Here is a 17,712-nt window from a genome sequence, read left to right as displayed (position 1 = left end):
CATGTATAATATATTGTCATGTCCTCCGATAGCTTTGACTGGCCTGGCTGGCGTTGCCGGCGAGTAAAGACAGGTGGCCTGACCAACGGCGGCTGTGCATCAATAATAGTAATAATACTGGACACCGCACTAATAATATATATGGTATTATTATCAACATTCTGAAATAGGTTGCGAGACAGGCAGACTTGGAGATTCAGGCTAGCGCGCACTTACGAAGCTTAAGCTTAATCCAACACGAGGCTTGGGCGTAGATTCGGTGGCCAAAGCTCGCGCTTGCCTTGCTTGGCCGCCAAGCAGCCAAGCCCGATTACGCAGTCACCTACTAGGTTGATTTTAGCCTGCTCGTCTGTTATTACTCTGTCCTTCCTAGTGTCGACTCGGATTCAGCATCCTTCTTTTTATACTATAGGTGTAGTTTATCTGGCCGCTGTTCCCATCTATAGTGGTACACTACACTATTTAGTATATTATATATATACACATATATATATATCCTACCAGTTGGAGTATATGTACAGTCAACTATCGTGTTTGCGTGTACGTGCAATTATAATTTTTGCGGAGCTCGCATTACGACAAGTCGAACATTAAACTGATATCCGAGCTCTTCCGGACTCCGAATAGGCCTGCTGGCGCTAACCGAAGAATAGCGAATACTGATCGGTGGCGCGTTACACAGATTATTGAATTTCGGTTTTAGTTTTTCATTCGTGTTTTAGCTTTGCATGTGGGTGGGTGTCTCACACTCAGAATCTGTTTTGTGGCAACTTTAATTGACGGCCCTCGAATAGATTATTTTTGCCGGCGGTAAGACATCAGAATAAACTCGTGTCTGAGCCCGGCAGTCGCTCGGACTTTCCTTGTCGAGAGTGAATGTGGCGTATCCGTTCTTCAACCGTTGACCCAGGATAAAGATCCCGACACGCATTTGAATTTTCAGATCCGTTAAAAATCCAAAATGTGCTCTTTAAAAACGCGTGCAATAGTGACTGCAATGACGCAAGATTAAGCTCCTCGCATACGGCATGAGAATGCGTTAGTCTTAAGAATGTCCGTATTTAATTAACCTTTGGAGTATTTACGTACGACCAGGTTTACGTACATGCCTTACACCCTTCATTTTTTTTGTGTGGACAGAGTAATCTTTTCAACTTAGGAACTGGAAAAATAAGAACATGAACCTTGGTTGGCACCGGCCACGGCATTAGATAGCATTGGCGAGTGCGGAAATTGGCTTTGACGTATCCAAATTTTCAGAGGAGGACCAGACGCCGAAGCCACGTATCAAAAAGGATTCACCGACCGCTGAGACAAGGAATTCACAAGAATAACCCTCTATCTCTAGCCCTGCACTCAGGCTGTAAAACCAGAAAACGCCGGTAATATGCTCAGGAATGCGACTGTAACACATGTCGATCAAACGGAAGGGCGATCCAAGGATCGACACCAGGGTTGCAGCATCAATTTTGTGTACGCCCTCGGTCGGCTTGGATTGACTGGGATGATGGACATGCCTTTATTTTGGGGGTTTCAATACGGTGATTTCTTTACACTTTACATAATTAGTATTACACTTTGCACTCAATAGAATAATAACACTTGACATGCTCAATTCATACTGACTATATGGATGTGTACCGAGGCCAAGTCCGCTAGGAGGCTAGTGTTGAGCATCTGCACAATGACAGAGCACACAGCACAGTACACTGCTCGACACGGCAACGCTGGGCTGATCGCTCGGGCCACCTTGCATAAGCCTTAATCGAAAAGATTTAATATTACGTGAACGTCTTGGCAGCTATGCCGTTCTAAGTAAGTAATACGTCCGCCCAACCCAACGAGAAAAGCGGCGACTAATCATGGGTTTCCAAATGGGTCATTAGAGTAGACTCGTACGCCGAGACAAACTTATTAATCTAGTGAGTTTTTTCATTTCTTGGCCTGGGGTCATGAATAATGATAATGATAGCGATTGGCTGGAAATACCCGGTGCGGCCACTTTCCCAAAGAGGGTGCCACTCACGTTATACAATGGTTATACAATGGTTATACAATACTTATACACCATTAATAATATTCAAGTCTCAGCTGGTTGTAGCTAACAACCGTCTATTAAATAATAAATAATACGAGGTGTTATATGCAATCACGAGCTGAATAATACGAGGATGAAGCGAGACTACGAGTAATAGTGCAGGTGACCCTCGTATAGCGGCCAAATCACGGCGAGCACAAGATTGCTGAGCTCTCGCATATAACGAGGCTTAACTGTAGTAAGGTTTTTTAAGCATGATCAGCCACGCCGCCAACAGTCAGCAGGCTCTCCCAACACATTGGTTGCTGTTCACTGGCTAGTGCTGACTCTATCATGACTCGGCTAGTTGTGACCACTAAGGAATCGCTACGGCTAGGCAATAATACTCTATTATTATTAGCAATCACTTACTATTGTATAACCAATTCAGAGTTTGCTCCTACTCGCTTAGTTTCCCTAGACCACGTTTTGTGGCGGCCATGCGTGGGCATTGACCCGTGCTAGGCGTAATTTGGGCATACTACGGAGTTGCCGTGTTATGTTGGAGCTTAGAAGTAGCTTATCATCTAACGTTTTGAACATTGTCTCAGCTGAGGTCATATATAGTATCATGATAGAATGGCAGCCCCGTACTCTGTGTCAAGCAGCAGTCTAACCAAGACAAATAACAAAAGCTAAAAGTCGAGAGCAGAAAGTCAAAGACGAGATCAGACGAGATAGACGGCCCACGCTGACGCACTCACAGCCGTTGGTGCTTACACTCGGCATAGCGGAGGACCAATAAGGCTGCATGGCCCGCGTGTCACTCCTCTTGACTGGCGAGCGAGAACAAAGAAAATTTTAATTTTAAAATTTAATTTTTTTTAAAAAAATCTTTAAGCTTGTTGCCTCGCTCGGAGCTTTTCCCCGGGCGGGAAAGACTAAGGAATCGTTTCCACTTGTATTAACTTGTTTCGTTGGTTGTGGGAATTTATATTTACGCTGCTCGGTATTTACCCAACTTGGCAAGCTGTCGTGGGTTTATTGCATTTGATCTGGATAATCGACTTAAAGTTTGGTGGCAGCCAACCAGACGACGGCGACACCAATCGATATCGAGATGGGGCGATTAAGCGCTCCAATCACGGGGCCCGAGGATGTTGCACACGTACGCTGCAGCTGACTTTCCTTAGTGATCCATAGCCACAACAGCTTCACACACTGGCCTGTCGGCATATTAATCGCTGCGAGGCCCCGACCTGCCAAGCCAATAATGCTGCCTATCGGGCTGTTCGCCGCACCCAATATGTTATTAACTTACTAGCCCGTCCCATCATCCATCCATCGCAGCCGACGAGACAGACCGTGGGGGGGGCAAATGCGGCGCAGAGGGAAGATTAAACAATCTGACATGCGATTTGACAGGGTGGGCGGGGCTAGAAAAAGCAACGAACGAAAAAAAAAGAAAAGGAGCCTGCCAAGATCCAAGCGACAACCAACTGGCACGGCGCTTACGAGTCATCTGCCTCTTGCGAGCAAATAAGACGTTGAGTATTATGAAATAACAAATGGTCGGTCCGCCATGGGCCACCAAACTCGCCATTAGTATGGATTTAGAATAGAATTAAGAGGAAGAAGACATCCGATATCACGAGCTCTTCCGACCAATATAAAATTATTTTTGCCTTTCCCTATCCTTTACGCCACTGTACTATTTCATAGAAACTTTCTGCTGACGACTCGAGTGCACAAGCCAAGGAAATCACACCAACCAAGGATAGACTATAGACGATGACTACCCTTAGTAGGGTTATATGATACGAGGTTCACTAATCGATTACTCCATTCGGACATATAGTGCGCTCCTAGCCCGGATGCCGAAGCCTGTTTGGGAGGAAGGGAGGCTCTTATGCTCCGACTCGAGCTCGCTCATACAGTACTTACTGTGATGACAGTCTAAGCTTAAGCAAGGAGGGAAATAAAAATACGTAAGTTTAATCCATAGTTCGTCTATTTCCGGATAGCCTTTCGATTCGGAACCTAATTAATTCCTAAGCTAGTCTGATTAGTCCGAGCCCTGCCTTGCTCGATCTCGTACGATAAACATACATATGTCATAACTAGTTAAAACTCTAGGCGAATAATCAGAGGATCGACCTGAAGAGTAAGATTCCTTTTTTGGAATTCATAATCGAGCCGTATACGAGCATCCATAAGCACCGAATGAAACCAGCTCTTCCTCCCCCCCCCCCTTTCCCCCCCCTTCCCCCTTCGTACTCTGTTTACATACGCATATGTATGTATTGATGTATCGACGCGTTGTTGTATGGGCATTCTGTAACCCCGGTTCCCGTACGAGGCCAACCATAGGGTCGGGGTGTGCAGGGTTACCGAAATAGGCAGCCCTGTTACTGCGCCGCATTTTCTCGGATCCGTCGGCAGGCCTGGGGGGCGCCACAGCTGCAATTTAATCTATTCCTCCGACCAACAAACGGCCAGAGATAAGTCGGAGAGTCGCCATCCAGTGGCAAGCACATGCAAAGTATGTAGTACTATGCAGTCCTGTGTACGGACTAGAAATTAAAAATTGGATGGGCTGCATTAAACCTAATCTGCTTTTGTTTTTTTTGTTTTTGTTTATTTGTTTTTTTTTTCGGTATCATTCGGGGGAGTATAAGATCCGAATAATACGCCCCGCACGGAGTATTATTGTGTCTGGTAATTATCTTAAATAAGAGTACAGCTTATGCAAGGCCTCCCTGCTTGCGTGCGTAATAATCCGGTTGAACCCTAATCGCTCCAATGGTTGTATACATATGTAATTTAATCAGTTAATTGATGTTGCCGTTCAAAAACCCGTCTGCCTGATTTCATTCAGAAACATAGAAATTCATCACACCGACAGTTGCATACATATGTATCATGCATGCAGTGTGGTGATACTACATATGTACCAAGAGCGGCCACGGCAATTTGGCGTAGAGTAATTACCGCGTAAGATACACATGTATCACTGCCAATATATAATTCTACATATCAATCACTGATACATACGAAATTAAAGAGATGAATCCATCAGCTAGTCAACTAGTGTAGATATATGTAAACTAGATATGGAACTATGGTACATATAGTAGAGTGAATTTGTTCTACATACAGGGTTATTTAGCAATCAGCTCTGCCAAAATATCTGGGAAACGGCACAACGTCCCGGATGCTGCTGACCCCGGCAAGATAACCAATGAGCCTGTCAAACCCCAGCCCAAACCCTCCATGTGGTGCGCTTCCCCAGCGACGAAGATCAGCATACCACTGGAGATGGCCCAGGTCCTCATCCGGTAGGAGAGATGGGTAGGCGGCGTCACCGGGACTTGCTTCGCCAGAACCTTTCTTGACAAGATTGTGTTCACGCATATTCTGGATTAACTCTGGCAGTCTGTGCTCGCGAAGAGAGCCGCCCACGATTTCGCTAATCTCAGGCAAAAGAAGATCGAAACAAGCTACTGTTGCCCGATCAGCTGCAGAGCTGCCCGCAGAAGGCGCCATATAAAATGGCTTCACCTTCTTTGGGTAGTCCGTTACGAAAACAGGCATGCCGTTGAAAAGATGATCAACGATGTATTTCTCATGCTCAAGCTGAAGACCGTCGGCCCACGAAGGTTGGAAAGTAAACGAAGCACCGTGGTTTGCAACGGCGTCTTCAAGCATCTCCATAACCCGCGTATACGTGACCCGAGGCCAGGGAGAATCAGAAAGCAAAATGTCCCATCGCTTGCGCAGATTCTCATTGGAGCTGTCGGATTCGTAGCCGGACTCACCGGTTCTCTTTGCAAAGAGGATTTCTCGCCCAGCAGGTGTATCGGAGACTCTGCGCGTTAGATCACGGATCAGGTACTCGACCAGATTAGTGAGTGTATGCAAATCGCTTGCGAAATTGACCTCCGCTTCTAGCATATAAAACTCGCTGAGATGGCGTGGAGTGTCGCTCTTCTCAGCCCGGAATGTCGGTGAAAGGGCCCAAACATTGCCCAATTCGGCTGCGTAAGCCTCTAAATGAAGTTGCGAAGACACGGTCAGGTATTTAGGGCTGCGGAAAAAATGGATTGTCTCTGCCTTCGATGTTTCTGTAGAAAATGTAGATTGTGGAGTTACTGAAAATGTCTCGCCAGCTCCTTCGCAATCAGATGAAGTTATTAATGGCGGGTGAACCTGCACAAAATGGCCATGTGGATGTGAGCGAAAGACGTGCCCTAGTTGATAGATACATTCCGAACGAAATCGCGCTAGGAGTGAGTTGAAAGGCGTCCGTAGCCGGAGGTGAGGTATGTGCCTAAGGAAGTCTGGAGAATGGTATTTCTTCTGGATAGGATATGTCTGCGTGAACCTGGCGTCAGACTCAACATCAACTGAGGTGGTAGATAGATCTAACCTCCGGATCAGCTTCTCCCACTACGCGCACCTTTGTGACCTGCAATTCGTGCGTCTGCTCTTTTCCAGGTGGGCAAGCTTTCCAAACCCCGGATACATCAATCGCTGCTCCCGTTGATAAACTATTGTCGCATTGGCAAGTCAGCATGAGTCTTGATTACCATCATTATTGTTGACCAGGCTTACTTTGCTGCTTGGTCTGGTGTTAGGATAGCCTGTAATGATTGCACGGTTGATCCGTCTGATATCTCGGCGAATGCGAATCGCTTTTGTTTCCTCACAGACCGAATCAATCCGCTCACATTCACTTCTTGGTCCTCGAAGCTCGGGGCGTCCTTTTTCTCCGACGAGGCGAGGAGGTCTGCACATCGTAGTCTGGTCCGATTACTCAAAAAGCTGGATTGGCTAAGTCGCCATCCGTACGTAGAAAATGAGCGCCGCCATGTCTGCATTGCGATTTTACACGCGCTGACAAGTCTTGGGTTTGTTATCTGGGAAGAAAATACGGAGCTCCTTTGTCCCGCAAATGACGTGCCGCTTCATAGCGCTAACCGTATTGAGCGTTCTACAATAAACTACAATAAATGTAATAAGGCCAACTCTCTTTTGGTAGGTGTGTCTATCTATAACCCAGGGACACTGTCATCTATCGGCATATTGTATTTTTAGATTGTCTTAAAAGGAGATGTATCGTATTCAATCTTCCCGAAACTAACATAAGCTCGAACCACGATAATAAGAATGCCCACAGTACTCGAACAGAAGTGAAAGTGAATAAATAAACCCGACCTAGGACCTATATCGCTCATAGGCCTGTCTCTCTTCTTCAATCATGTCAATAGCTTCCGAAAGTTTACCTTCAGCTGCCTCGGCGTATATGTGGAGCCTGTATCTTCCCCCATCGAGTCCTGTCTCATATCCTAGCATCGCCAAATTGTCGACACAATTATCAATAACGCTTTGTCTCATAGCAGTCTGCATGTCTTGATCTGAGTTTTCATTATTTTCATGAGTAGCTCGTTCAGTGTCGTTATCTACTGGAAAGCTCCCTGGAAGTGTTCCCTGTAAGCTTGGACGTTGCGTTGCCTGCGTGCTTTCCCGAGTCCGACGAAGACGAAGTGGACGGATGTCCATGTCTGTACCTCTAGAAGCTTCGCGAATAGTGTCAGATGAAGACGCATCTTGAGATTCTTGTATGGGCTGCGCATCGGGGTGCACCGCAGATTCTATGTGGTCAGTTGTTGATAGCGATGGCATTGCAGGCAAGCTAGGTTGGAGTTGTTCATTATTGTTATGATTTTGAGAACGATACCGATTTGCTAACAAGTGCGCATCTAACTGAGACACAGGAGGAAACCGTGCCATCTCTGTGTTGGGGCTAAACGTCATAGATCGCTTAGGGACAGATGGTGGAAGCTCATCTATGTCTCGAGACGGAAGCAGAGAAGGATAACGAGCAGCAAACTCTGGGCTCTCTTCGGGGTGATTTGGTGACGTGTTTCTCTCAACAAGGGATCTTGGTCGATCAAGATCTCGTGTGCGGCTGCGGAGAGAGCCGCCCCGAGAGTTTCCACTGAATATTTTAGGGAGGTCATCTTGGCTTGAAGTCTTTACGGAACGTTGCTCCCTAGACCGACGAGTACTTGGATGCCATGATTGACGGTGGCGGAGTCGTTGGCTCGTAGTGAAATTTGAAGACGCGGATACTGCCGCTCTCTCAGTTGCAAAAGGTCGGGTTTGTAAAGTATCAATAGGTGAATTATCACAGTATTCCAGATTTATCGAATGACCGTCAATTATTATTCCTTGCAACTTTTCAAGGGCAGCCTTTGCAAACTGGGCCGATTGAAAACGAGCATATCCAAATCCGGCGTGTCTTCCGCTGAAGGAGTCTTTTGGTAATTGGACCTGGGCAGAAAACCCTCTCGAGGCAAACACTTCTTCTATTACCCTTTCGTTCACTTGATAGCCGACATTGCCAATGAATAGAGAGTCTGTGGTAGCACCTAAACGTCGCACATGTGACTGGATAGTAGCGGGCACCCCAACACCATTGGCAGGATTATTTGGAGAAGTGCTCGGATGCTGAGATTGCTGCCTGCTTGCGTGATCGGAAACAACCGGTGAAGGGATTGCACGGGGGGGTGATGGTACGAATGCTGAGCGATTCGGCCAATTTGCAAAATGAGCGACTTCAGGAATATGATAATGGCGCGGAGTAAATATGGGTGCGGTCGACTGGACTATGGGAATTGGGTTGCTCGGAATTTGTGAGGTAGTCGTTGCATAAGGATTGAGTGAACGTTGAGGGGTCCCCCCCGAGCCTGCAGAAGTTCCAGTTCCCAGAACTTGTTGCTGCAAATCCTCTGTTGCGTTAGCCTCAGAGCTCGACTTTGCTGTATTAGATGACTCCGGCATCTGCGATTCCACTGCCGTGGATTGTTCATGGTTCTCATATGAAGTAGTATTGGTACGAGCCTCCGTTTGGGTGCTAGTGTCTCTCTGTCCAAATTCAGCCTCGAAGGCGGCGAATAAGGTCTTTCCAAAATCTTCAAACCCCTGAGCTATGCCTCCCAAGCCGTCAATAATTTGCTCGGCAGAGCGAAGTTCGGCTTGGCGAACTCGTTCGGCAGCCTGCCCTGAGGCATCGGAAGCATTTTGTATTATTTGTGCCAGGTTCTTGATTTGAGATTCTACAGCCGTAAGAGCTGTCCGGGCCTTGGCGTTGATATCGTCCGGAATGTTCTTCTGAGCATCTGCGAGGCGGCGTTCGATTTCAGGTAGCTTTGCTCGGAGTTCAGTCCCCAGACTCTCCATGCCACCAACAACGCTTTGTAGCACATTGGCCACAAGATCACCGGGCCACATAGGCCGCGTAGAGTCAGATTGGAAGGTATTGGCTTCTGTAGAGGAAGAAGGGTGTGCTTGTTCCTCTACGGGCTTGGCAGCCTTCTCCTCCAGCATCTTGGCCATTTCAGCTTCAAACGCCGAAAGGAAGGGCTCTGGTTCAGCCTGAGAATGAAATGAAGGAGCGGTAAAGCCACTCTCATTGGCCAAGCCACGTTGCGGCTCCTGGTGGGAGCTTGTATTGGTAGGTGTTTCGTCATCTTGTGTATTTGAATGAGAAGCCTTGGGTGTACTATCTGTAGCATTCCATGGGTTCTCTGAATCAAAAGAGGAACGTGATTTGAGTATTTCAGGCTGTTCATTTCTATTGATATCCATTGTAATTGTGCTGCTTTCATCTGAGGACAGTGTACGCGGCGCAGATCGTCGTTCAAATGCCTTCCATAGCTCCGTCACGGATTTTGACCGACGAATATCGAATAAATGCATAGGATGCGAGTCATTTAGAATCGACTCTACGTAATCGACTGGTTCATCAAGACGCTGCCTGAGCTCGAAGGAAGAACCCACCTAGCTTCCTGTCAGAGATGATCCGACAACTAGTTTGGGGTAGGGTACTTACGGTGATAATATCACCCTCATCATCATCCAAGTAGGTTAGCATGGCATTTGGGTGATTAGAGGCGATTTCGTCGTACTCGGGAGCTGATAAAGTAATGATCCCATGACGCCTGGGCCGCGTATCATCGACACGCGGGCTAGAAATAATGCTGTCTGTGGAAGAGTCATAGAGGTTCTCCTCGGCGGGATATACATGCAGATCCCTGATTTGGAACGGCTGCAACATTTTGTTGAAGATTAAACAAGGTTGTATACAGGGTGAGGATACTTGTAAGATTAGAAAATGAGAAGGAGTGTGGTATGATGATGAGTAGAGTGGCAGCCTAGTTGCTGCAAGTGGCGATAACGGTACAACCGTAGTACGGCGGCATCACCAAGAGTAAGGCTGCGTGATAAAATGCCCCAACGATAGATAACTTCCGCCAGAAATGATAAAAACTAAAGAAAAATAAAGCCAACTTCCTCAGCGAGAATCTTCAGGCAGCCGTGTTTAGCTAGTACCAGTTGGAGTGGCAGGCATCATCATAATGAAGAGAAGAGCTATGCTGACAGGGCGGACTCGGTGGAACCTGGTTTCCCCGCCCGGCGCCTGCCGCCATTCCACATCGGGATAGATATGGGCCGCCGAACTCGCATCAAATAATAATGCAAGGTTGAGACAATAATCTTCCAGGCTTCGCCGACATCAAATAACGTATCGTGCTCCTAAAGGAATCGTGGATTTGGTATCTCTTGAATTGCGCCCTAACATTGAGGAAAACAACACTTCACTATTTCTGAACCCCCGCCTCGAAGGAGGACACGATGGCGAATTGTTAGGTGAGGCAATCGGTACTGTCCATCGACGCTCGCTCTTAGCGCCATAAATTCACGCGATACGCAATACATTACGCAAATTACGCTCCTGAACTTCTCGTTGACCATAATGCCTCGGCCAAACGCTCCAACACCGGCAAAGCGACATGCCGATCGGGGGGTGAAACGCGTCGTCTTAGGTGACCTATCTTTTCGGACTTGGTACCATTCGATTTACCCCGAGGAGCTTGTGAGTAAGCAGACAGACGTGCTGTATGTTTGCCGCTGGTGTTTTCGGTATACATGTGATGCTGTAGCCTACTCGAGACATACGCGGGCGTGTGAGTGCCAGGCCTTGCCTCCAGGGACCAAGGTCTATGAACATGGCGGATACGCTGTTTGGGAAATAGATGGGGAAGAACAGAAGTTGTTTGCACAAAATCTATCACTTTTTGCAAAACTCTTCCTTGATCACAAATCTGTTTTTTTCGACGTTACATCATTCTTATATTATGTCCTCACCTTCACGGATCCGAAAGAACCACAAACATATCACGTCCTTGGGTATTTCTCCAAGGAAAAGCTGTCATGGGACCCAAATAACTTGGCCTGTATCCTCATATTCCCGCCCTATCAGCACAAACAATTGGGGAAACTTCTTATGGGGGTCAGTTACAAGCTGAGTGCGTGGGAATGGGAAGGAGGGCTGATTGGCGGTCCTGAACGGCCACTCAGTGAGATGGGACGTCGAAGCTATACACGGTTTTGGGAAGAGCGCATAGCTCGGTATTTTCTATTCGGCCCCCTGGCGGTGACCCAGACGAATTTGTTCAGCAGAAACAGACAGCCGTGAAGGCAGCAAAGAAAAGGCTAGTTAGGGAACGAATGACGGCACGAGAGATTGGTCTAGCGACTGGCATGTTACCTGAAGACGTGACCATTGCATTAAAGGAAATGGGTGTTGTGGAGCCAGAGCCGGCAGCGAAAAAACACAAAACGGCTTCAAGCGCCAAAACTGGGAATAACGACGACCGGCAGGAAACACTTCTCATTCGCAAATCCAATGTATTGGAATGGGCCAAGGTCCACAATATCACGCTCCGAGATCCTGTGAGAGAAGACGGCTTTATTGGCGAGTGGGCTCCTGAATATATGCAACTGCAGGAAGAAGGGAGCGATTAGTCCGCGATCAAGTGGCGGCTTGTTCCAGTAGGCAGCAAAATTTTTCAATTACGAAGGGGGTTTGATTATGGCGCTACTAGGTGATGATGATGATGGACCAGAGATACCCTATGCTTGCATGTTTTGATTTGTTTTCTCCATTCCAGATCTTATTGTACCTTCCAAGATACCCAAGATCTTATTTCATACATCAAAGAAGTTAAAATTATTTGAGATTCAAGTTTTACGATGATTTGTTCCGTAGCCTCAGACATGTAGACGTACGTGAGTATGGTTACATCTTGTAACAGAGCTCTGATTATTTGTATATCGAGAGTAAAATTATACAGCCTCCTCACTATCTAATCCACACCGGGATATCCGTCGTGAAAATACATCAGTCTCTTTTCCATATTCTCTTTGAGTGGCCGGATGCCGGCTAATTAAGTTTTGATACTTTTTAGAGCTTTCTTCACTCTTCCATTCCTGCAGGTCCGCCTTGTCTGCCCATTTGTCTGGCTTTCAGTAACTCGTCACACAGTAGCAAATTGGAAGCGATTCCAGTGCTTGAGGCAATGCAGTTGCGGAGCACGCGATATGAGTCGAAGACTCCGTCCTGCACCGGGTCCATGGGATCGCCGGTGGAAAGGTCTAGACCAACTACATTGCCTTCCTTTATCTCATCTTGCATGCGAGCGAGTGAGTCCTGAATGTCGTGACCAGAATTGGCGGCAAGGGTTTTGGGAATAATGAGAAGAGCATTGGCAAAAGCCTCAACGCCAAATTTAGCCTTTCCTTTGACGGTTTTGCTGAATGCTTCTGATGCTAGGTGGTGAGCAGCGGCAACTTGGAAAGAGCCTGCACCGGGCACCACACAGTTGTCAACAATCGTGTTGTAAACGGAACGTAAACCATCTCGCACTGCATCTGTCACTTGAGCAATAGTATGTTGGTTGGGCCCTTTAATGAGAATCGTCACGGATTTCGGGTCCTTGACCTCCTCGACGAATGTGTATTTTTCTTCCCCGAGTTGATGTTCATAAACAAGACCCGCCCAGCCAAGAACGTCAGGAGTAAGGTCTTCAACGCTGTTTTGGGCAATGCCTCCACAAACAAGTTGAAGTCGTTCCATATTCCGTCGCTTGGCACGGCGAAGTGCAAGAATTCCATTCTTCACAAGCACGTCGAGACTCAATGGGTCAATACCTTTCTGATTAATGACAACAAATCCTTTCTTAGGATCATTCCCACAAACTTTCTTCTTCAGTTCCACAATCTTTTGGAGCTTGGAGTCGACAAAGCGGCGTTCACTTTCCACAAGCTTGTCTCTTTGCTCGGCACTTGAGTAGTAAAATCCGGAGTTAATCTCGGATTTCTCATACTCCAAGCTGACATTCAATGTCAGAATGAAAGCGTTCTCAACTCTCTTGGGCATGTCAGGGTGTCGTGCCCCATGATCCAAAGCCAATCCTCGAATCAATTGAGTTTCGGATGCAGTTCGATGTTGCATTTTCATGATTTCTATCATGTGAAGGTCTGGCTTTTCAGGAGGGTGATAAATGGCGAGTACAGCGTCGACAATTGATGGCACAAGTGTCTCAGCAAGGGCCCGATTCAGTTTCGTGGATAGAGAAGTTCGAGCGACAGATAACAGTAACTCGCGGTCAATTTCCTGGTTCAGCTTGAAACTGTCGAGAAACTAGATGGTTCCGTAAGCGTAAAAACCCGTAAACATAGAGAATAGACACATACCTTGATGGTTTCATTCTTGGCAATTTCATAGCCCTCCGTAAGAACCCTCGGATGGAGACCTTCAGAAATGTGTCTATCCGCCTGCTTGAGCAACTCTCCAACCATAAGAACCACCGATGTTGTCCCGTCGCCCGTAATGTCATCTTGTGCAGTTGCAGCTCGTGCAATCATAACCTTTGGTACGAATTAGCCCGGAAGGTGCTTATAGTCGTTAGAAATATCTTACGGCAGTAGGATTTTGAATTTGCTGGAGAAGTTAGCGAAGTGATCTACTAGTAAAGAAGGCATCACCTACCATCTCTCTCAACAGCACATTGCCATCCTTTGTGAGTTTGATCTAAGGTATCTCTCATGTTAATCATCATTGGACCTTTTCCAGGGGGGACCTGAACATACCGCTCCAGCACCGTCAACAAGCCTTGTGTTCTAGTTAGCTTGTCCCATCATGGGCATTTTTCCGAAGGGCCTTACATCTTGATTGTACCAGATGGGCCAAGGTTAGACTTGAGGACATCTTGAAGACCCTCTCCAGCGCTGATATTGACTCTGAGGGCTTCTCCTCTCCGCTACAAGTTGTCAGTGTGCGCTAGCGGAGGGGTATATCTGCGGATTTCTTACTCTGGACTCCGCCTTGGGGTTGAGTAACTGGGTTGCAGACATGGCTGCTGTGAATACTGGCGAGCTTGTCTGAAGTTGTCGTAAGAGAAATGCACATGCACGAAGAGAGCAAACTAATCTCTCGCGGTCATGCTGGTTCTGTCCGCTGGTGCTTCCGCCCAAACGCGGTGAGCTTAATTTTGCCAAAAAGTTCCCGCCCACATTGGCAGATTCGCACTAGCGCGGCCGGCCAAAGAAAAAAAATGAGCTCAGACATTCCAGGTCTCTGATATTCCTATGCGAACCACCTGCACCACCAATTCCACAGTTCCCTCGTTGCTTCTGCAGAGACACTGTACCTGACGGGCTAATCCGCTCGCCGACGGTACTTTTTTTCTTTTTTTTCCGAGTGCGGCTCATATTGTAGTAGCTATGGCCGACTATCTTCTCTTTGAGGCCCCCATGGGCTATTCGCTTTTCAAAGTCGCCCACCAGGCTGACACCGTTGGGAATCGCCTGAAAGAAGTCCAGGAAGGCGTCGCTGATCTCGCTAAATTCGGGAAGATGGTTGACCTCGTCAGCTTTCTGCCTTTTGAGTAAGTACTAATTGGCGCCGTCGTTTGCATTTCGTTTTTGCATCACCATTTCTAACAACTTTCAAGGAACAACAAGCAGGCTCTTAGCGAAATTAATGACATTTCAGAGGGTGTTGCATCCGATACGCTTATCTCTTTCCTCGAACTCAACCTACCAAAGGCGGGCAAGAAGAAGAAAGTGAGCTTGGGAGTGTACGACAAAGTTTTGGCATCAAGCATCAAGGCTGCTTTCCCATCTGTGGACTGCGAAACTGGAGACACCAGTGAGGTGGTGCAGGATATGCTACGAGGAATTCGGCTGCATTCGACGAAGCTTATGAAGTCGCTCCGCGAAGGTGACTTGGATACTGCCCAACTGGGTCTGGGCCATGCCTATTCTCGTGCTAAAGTCAAGTTCTCTGTTCAGCGAGATGACAACCATATTATCCAGGCCATTGCCATTCTAGATCAACTAGATAAGGCTATCAACACATTTTCCATGAGAGTGCGAGAATGGTACTCTTGGCACTTTCCTGAGCTTATCAAGATCGTCTCGGAAAATCACCGTTACGCTCAGGTTGCGCTTTTTGTTCAAGACAAAAAATCCTTGACTGATGACCGCTTGCACGATCTTGCTGCATTAGTGGAGGACGATGAGGGTGTCGCCCGTAGTGTCATCGAGGCTGCCAAACACAGTATGGGTCAAGACATTTCGGAGAGTGACATGGAAAATGTGATCTCTTTCGCCCAGCGCGTCGTCAGCTTGGCAAACTATCGCAAATCTCTACACTCATATTTGGTTTCTAAGATGAGCGTGGTCGCCCCGAATCTGGCTGCTCTGATCGGTGAGATCGTTGGTGCTCGTCTTATCTCTCACGCCGGAAGCTTAACCAACCTCTCCAAATACCCTGCGTCTACCGTCCAGATTCTAGGCGCAGAAAAGGCCCTGTTCAGAGCGCTCAAGACCAAGGGAAACACTCCTAAGTATGGCTTGCTGTATCACTCGTCTTTCATTGGTAGAGCCGGACCGAAGAACAAAGGCAGAATCTCCCGTTTCCTTGCCAACAAGTGTTCGATTGCCTCTAGAATTGATAACTTCTCTGAGGCCCCATCAACAAGGTTTGGAGAAGCCCTGAAGAAACAAGTTGAAGAGCGGTTGGAATTCTACGCATCGGGCGCACCGCCTACTAAGAACGAAATTGCTATGGTATGTTGATTTGATTTACCATGATCTGAATATTACTGACGTGTAGCACAGAAAAATGCAATGGATTCTATCCTGGCTGATATCGACGTCGATGCCCCAGAAGATAGTGATGTAGACATGGACGATGAAGAGCCAAAACCCGAGAAAAAAGAGAAGAAGGACAAGAAGGACAAAAAGGAAAAGAAGGAGAAGAAAGAAAAGAAAGAGAAGAAAGAGAAGAAAGACAAGGAAGACAAGGAAGACAAGAAGGATAAGAAAAAGCGGAAGCGTGATAGTGAGGTGGACTCATCTAAGAAGAAATCCAAGGCCTAGTCGATCCTCAGTGTGCGAAAGGATTCAGTCATTCGTGTGTGGCGTTGCTTGGGATTGTCGGCGCTTGTTGCTTTTCTTCTGTGCTCAAATTTGCTGAGATTTATTTGTGCTTGATGCTTTATGTGGGATTCTCTGCTTTGTAGAAATACAAATGTATATTTCAGTTTTTAATCGGCTAGGGCCGCCGCCTCTTACCGTGTTGGTGCGGCAAACAGCACGTAGAGCTTAGTCCGCATCCAGCGAACAGTAATGGTATCTCCTCCAACCCCCCATCGATTTTGCCAAATACTAGAGATCCAACCACTAAATTCTGTTGTAATCATGCGTCAAACCCGGCACATTATTCTATGCGGAATACACTAGCTACAGTGATTCGTTAGTGGCCTGAATTTGTCTTTGGTGATTGCTCGCCCTCATGCCGTGGGCTTGGGGCAATTGCTTCAATCCCCGCCCCAAATAGGATCATGGGAACGCCATTGCAACGTTCCCCAAAGCGCAAACGAGATGCTGCAGAAAAGGATCACTACAGTCCGCCATCCTCACCGACTTCTTCCATATCGGTAGCAAGCCTCCAAGAAGCCCGGCTGATTGAAGCGGAAGATATAGGACGACATAGTCCCCGCACTGTTGTCGCCAGTCGCATGAAGGAGCTCGCAATTCGAGAATCGAGCCTCAACCTAGATATGAATCGCAGCAACCTAACAGCACGAATTCAACAGTCTGCTCCTAATGAAGGGCAAGATACGTCGACTGAGACGGTCGAACAACCACTGTCCTCATCGATAGAAGAAGTGGACCGAGAATACGATGTCAGCTCAAAAGAAGTTGACGAACAGAAAGTTGAAGATCTGCCAACCCAGGCGACATGTCAGCTAGAAAGAGTACCTTCTCGCAAGAAGGTAAAGCCTGTTCCTGCTTCGTCAAGAACCAGGAAAAAGGCTTCATCTCCACCCGTCGAGAATGTCCCTCTCAACCCACTAACATGGAGTGACTGCGAGATCACGGGCCATAGCCCTACTGATCCAACTGATGACGGGTACGGGATAAATGGTATCGGCTTTAAGCCAACCCCTGCGATTGCGTGGGCACGATCTCAGCAAAGACAAAAGCAAGTCGCCGAGTGGAAGCACCGAGAAGACAGAGAAGCAAGGGAAAAACGCAGAGAGCGTCGTGAGGGCATGGTCCCAGACGCATCGAATGAAACAGCTGGAGCAGCGCAGAAAAAGGTTAAATTTAATCTTAGCTGATAGTGAGGAGCTTACAATGTCCACGACATTTGGGAGTGGCCCTTTACCTGTATTAGATATGGCTTTCCTATGTAAATGCTTCTTGGTACAGATTGGAGCATTCTTGGATATATCGCCGTACTATTTTACAAGATGATTCATCATCGTATGAGA

The 17,712-nt window shown here is 47.2% G+C and overlaps 6 protein-coding genes across 6 annotated transcripts; 3 read left to right on the top strand and 3 right to left on the bottom strand.

Moving 5' to 3' along the window:
• Nucleotides 1–5,071: 5,071 nt before the first annotated feature.
• Nucleotides 5,072–6,927, bottom strand: BGW36DRAFT_325622 (uncharacterized protein). Its single transcript, XM_046212719.1, has 3 exons — nt 6,632–6,927; nt 6,447–6,567; nt 5,072–6,391 (listed from the first exon to the last, which is right to left on the bottom strand). Exons 1-3 carry the CDS (start codon nt 6,895–6,897, stop codon nt 5,183–5,185), a joined length of 1,596 nt encoding a protein of 531 aa, XP_046068894.1. The 5' UTR covers nt 6,898–6,927; the 3' UTR covers nt 5,072–5,182.
• A 38-nt stretch (nt 6,928–6,965) lies between these two features.
• Nucleotides 6,966–10,517, bottom strand: BGW36DRAFT_385700 (uncharacterized protein). The gene is made up of 2 exons (XM_046216946.1): nt 9,915–10,517; nt 6,966–9,862 (listed from the first exon to the last, which is right to left on the bottom strand). Exons 1-2 carry the CDS (start codon nt 10,137–10,139, stop codon nt 7,235–7,237), a joined length of 2,853 nt encoding a protein of 950 aa, XP_046068893.1. The 5' UTR covers nt 10,140–10,517; the 3' UTR covers nt 6,966–7,234.
• A 55-nt stretch (nt 10,518–10,572) lies between these two features.
• On the top strand, nt 10,573–12,153 carry BGW36DRAFT_385698 (putative histone acetyltransferase). Its single transcript, XM_046216945.1, has 2 exons — nt 10,573–11,519; nt 11,543–12,153. The coding sequence occupies exons 1-2, from the start codon at nt 10,839–10,841 to the stop codon at nt 11,888–11,890; spliced, it is 1,029 nt and encodes a 342-aa protein (XP_046068892.1). The 5' UTR covers nt 10,573–10,838; the 3' UTR covers nt 11,891–12,153.
• Nucleotides 12,106–14,397, bottom strand: BGW36DRAFT_385697 (T-complex protein 1 zeta subunit). Its single transcript, XM_046216944.1, has 7 exons — nt 14,240–14,397; nt 14,093–14,187; nt 14,018–14,039; nt 13,917–13,958; nt 13,848–13,868; nt 13,622–13,795; nt 12,106–13,568 (listed from the first exon to the last, which is right to left on the bottom strand). Exons 1-7 carry the CDS (start codon nt 14,279–14,281, stop codon nt 12,342–12,344), a joined length of 1,623 nt encoding a protein of 540 aa, XP_046068891.1. The 5' UTR covers nt 14,282–14,397; the 3' UTR covers nt 12,106–12,341.
• Nucleotides 14,398–14,516: 119 nt separating this feature from the next.
• On the top strand, nt 14,517–16,481 carry BGW36DRAFT_325617 (putative pre-rRNA processing nucleolar protein Sik1). Its single transcript, XM_046212718.1, has 3 exons — nt 14,517–14,814; nt 14,881–16,000; nt 16,052–16,481. The coding sequence occupies exons 1-3, from the start codon at nt 14,651–14,653 to the stop codon at nt 16,310–16,312; spliced, it is 1,545 nt and encodes a 514-aa protein (XP_046068890.1). The 5' UTR covers nt 14,517–14,650; the 3' UTR covers nt 16,313–16,481.
• Nucleotides 16,447–17,669, top strand: BGW36DRAFT_32123 (uncharacterized protein). The gene has a single exon (XM_046212651.1). The coding sequence runs from the start codon at nt 16,777–16,779 to the stop codon at nt 17,557–17,559; it is 783 nt and encodes a 260-aa protein (XP_046068889.1). The 5' UTR covers nt 16,447–16,776; the 3' UTR covers nt 17,560–17,669.
• Nucleotides 17,670–17,712: the final 43 nt, after the last annotated feature.

The sequence above is a fragment of the Talaromyces proteolyticus genome (genome assembly GCF_021365285.1).
Source record: "Talaromyces proteolyticus strain PMI_201 chromosome Unknown BGW36scaffold_10, whole genome shotgun sequence".
NCBI lineage: Eukaryota > Fungi > Ascomycota > Eurotiomycetes > Eurotiales > Trichocomaceae > Talaromyces > Talaromyces proteolyticus.
The sequence above is the reverse complement of the archived record's forward strand: the minus strand, read 5'-3'. Positions and strand labels throughout refer to the sequence as shown.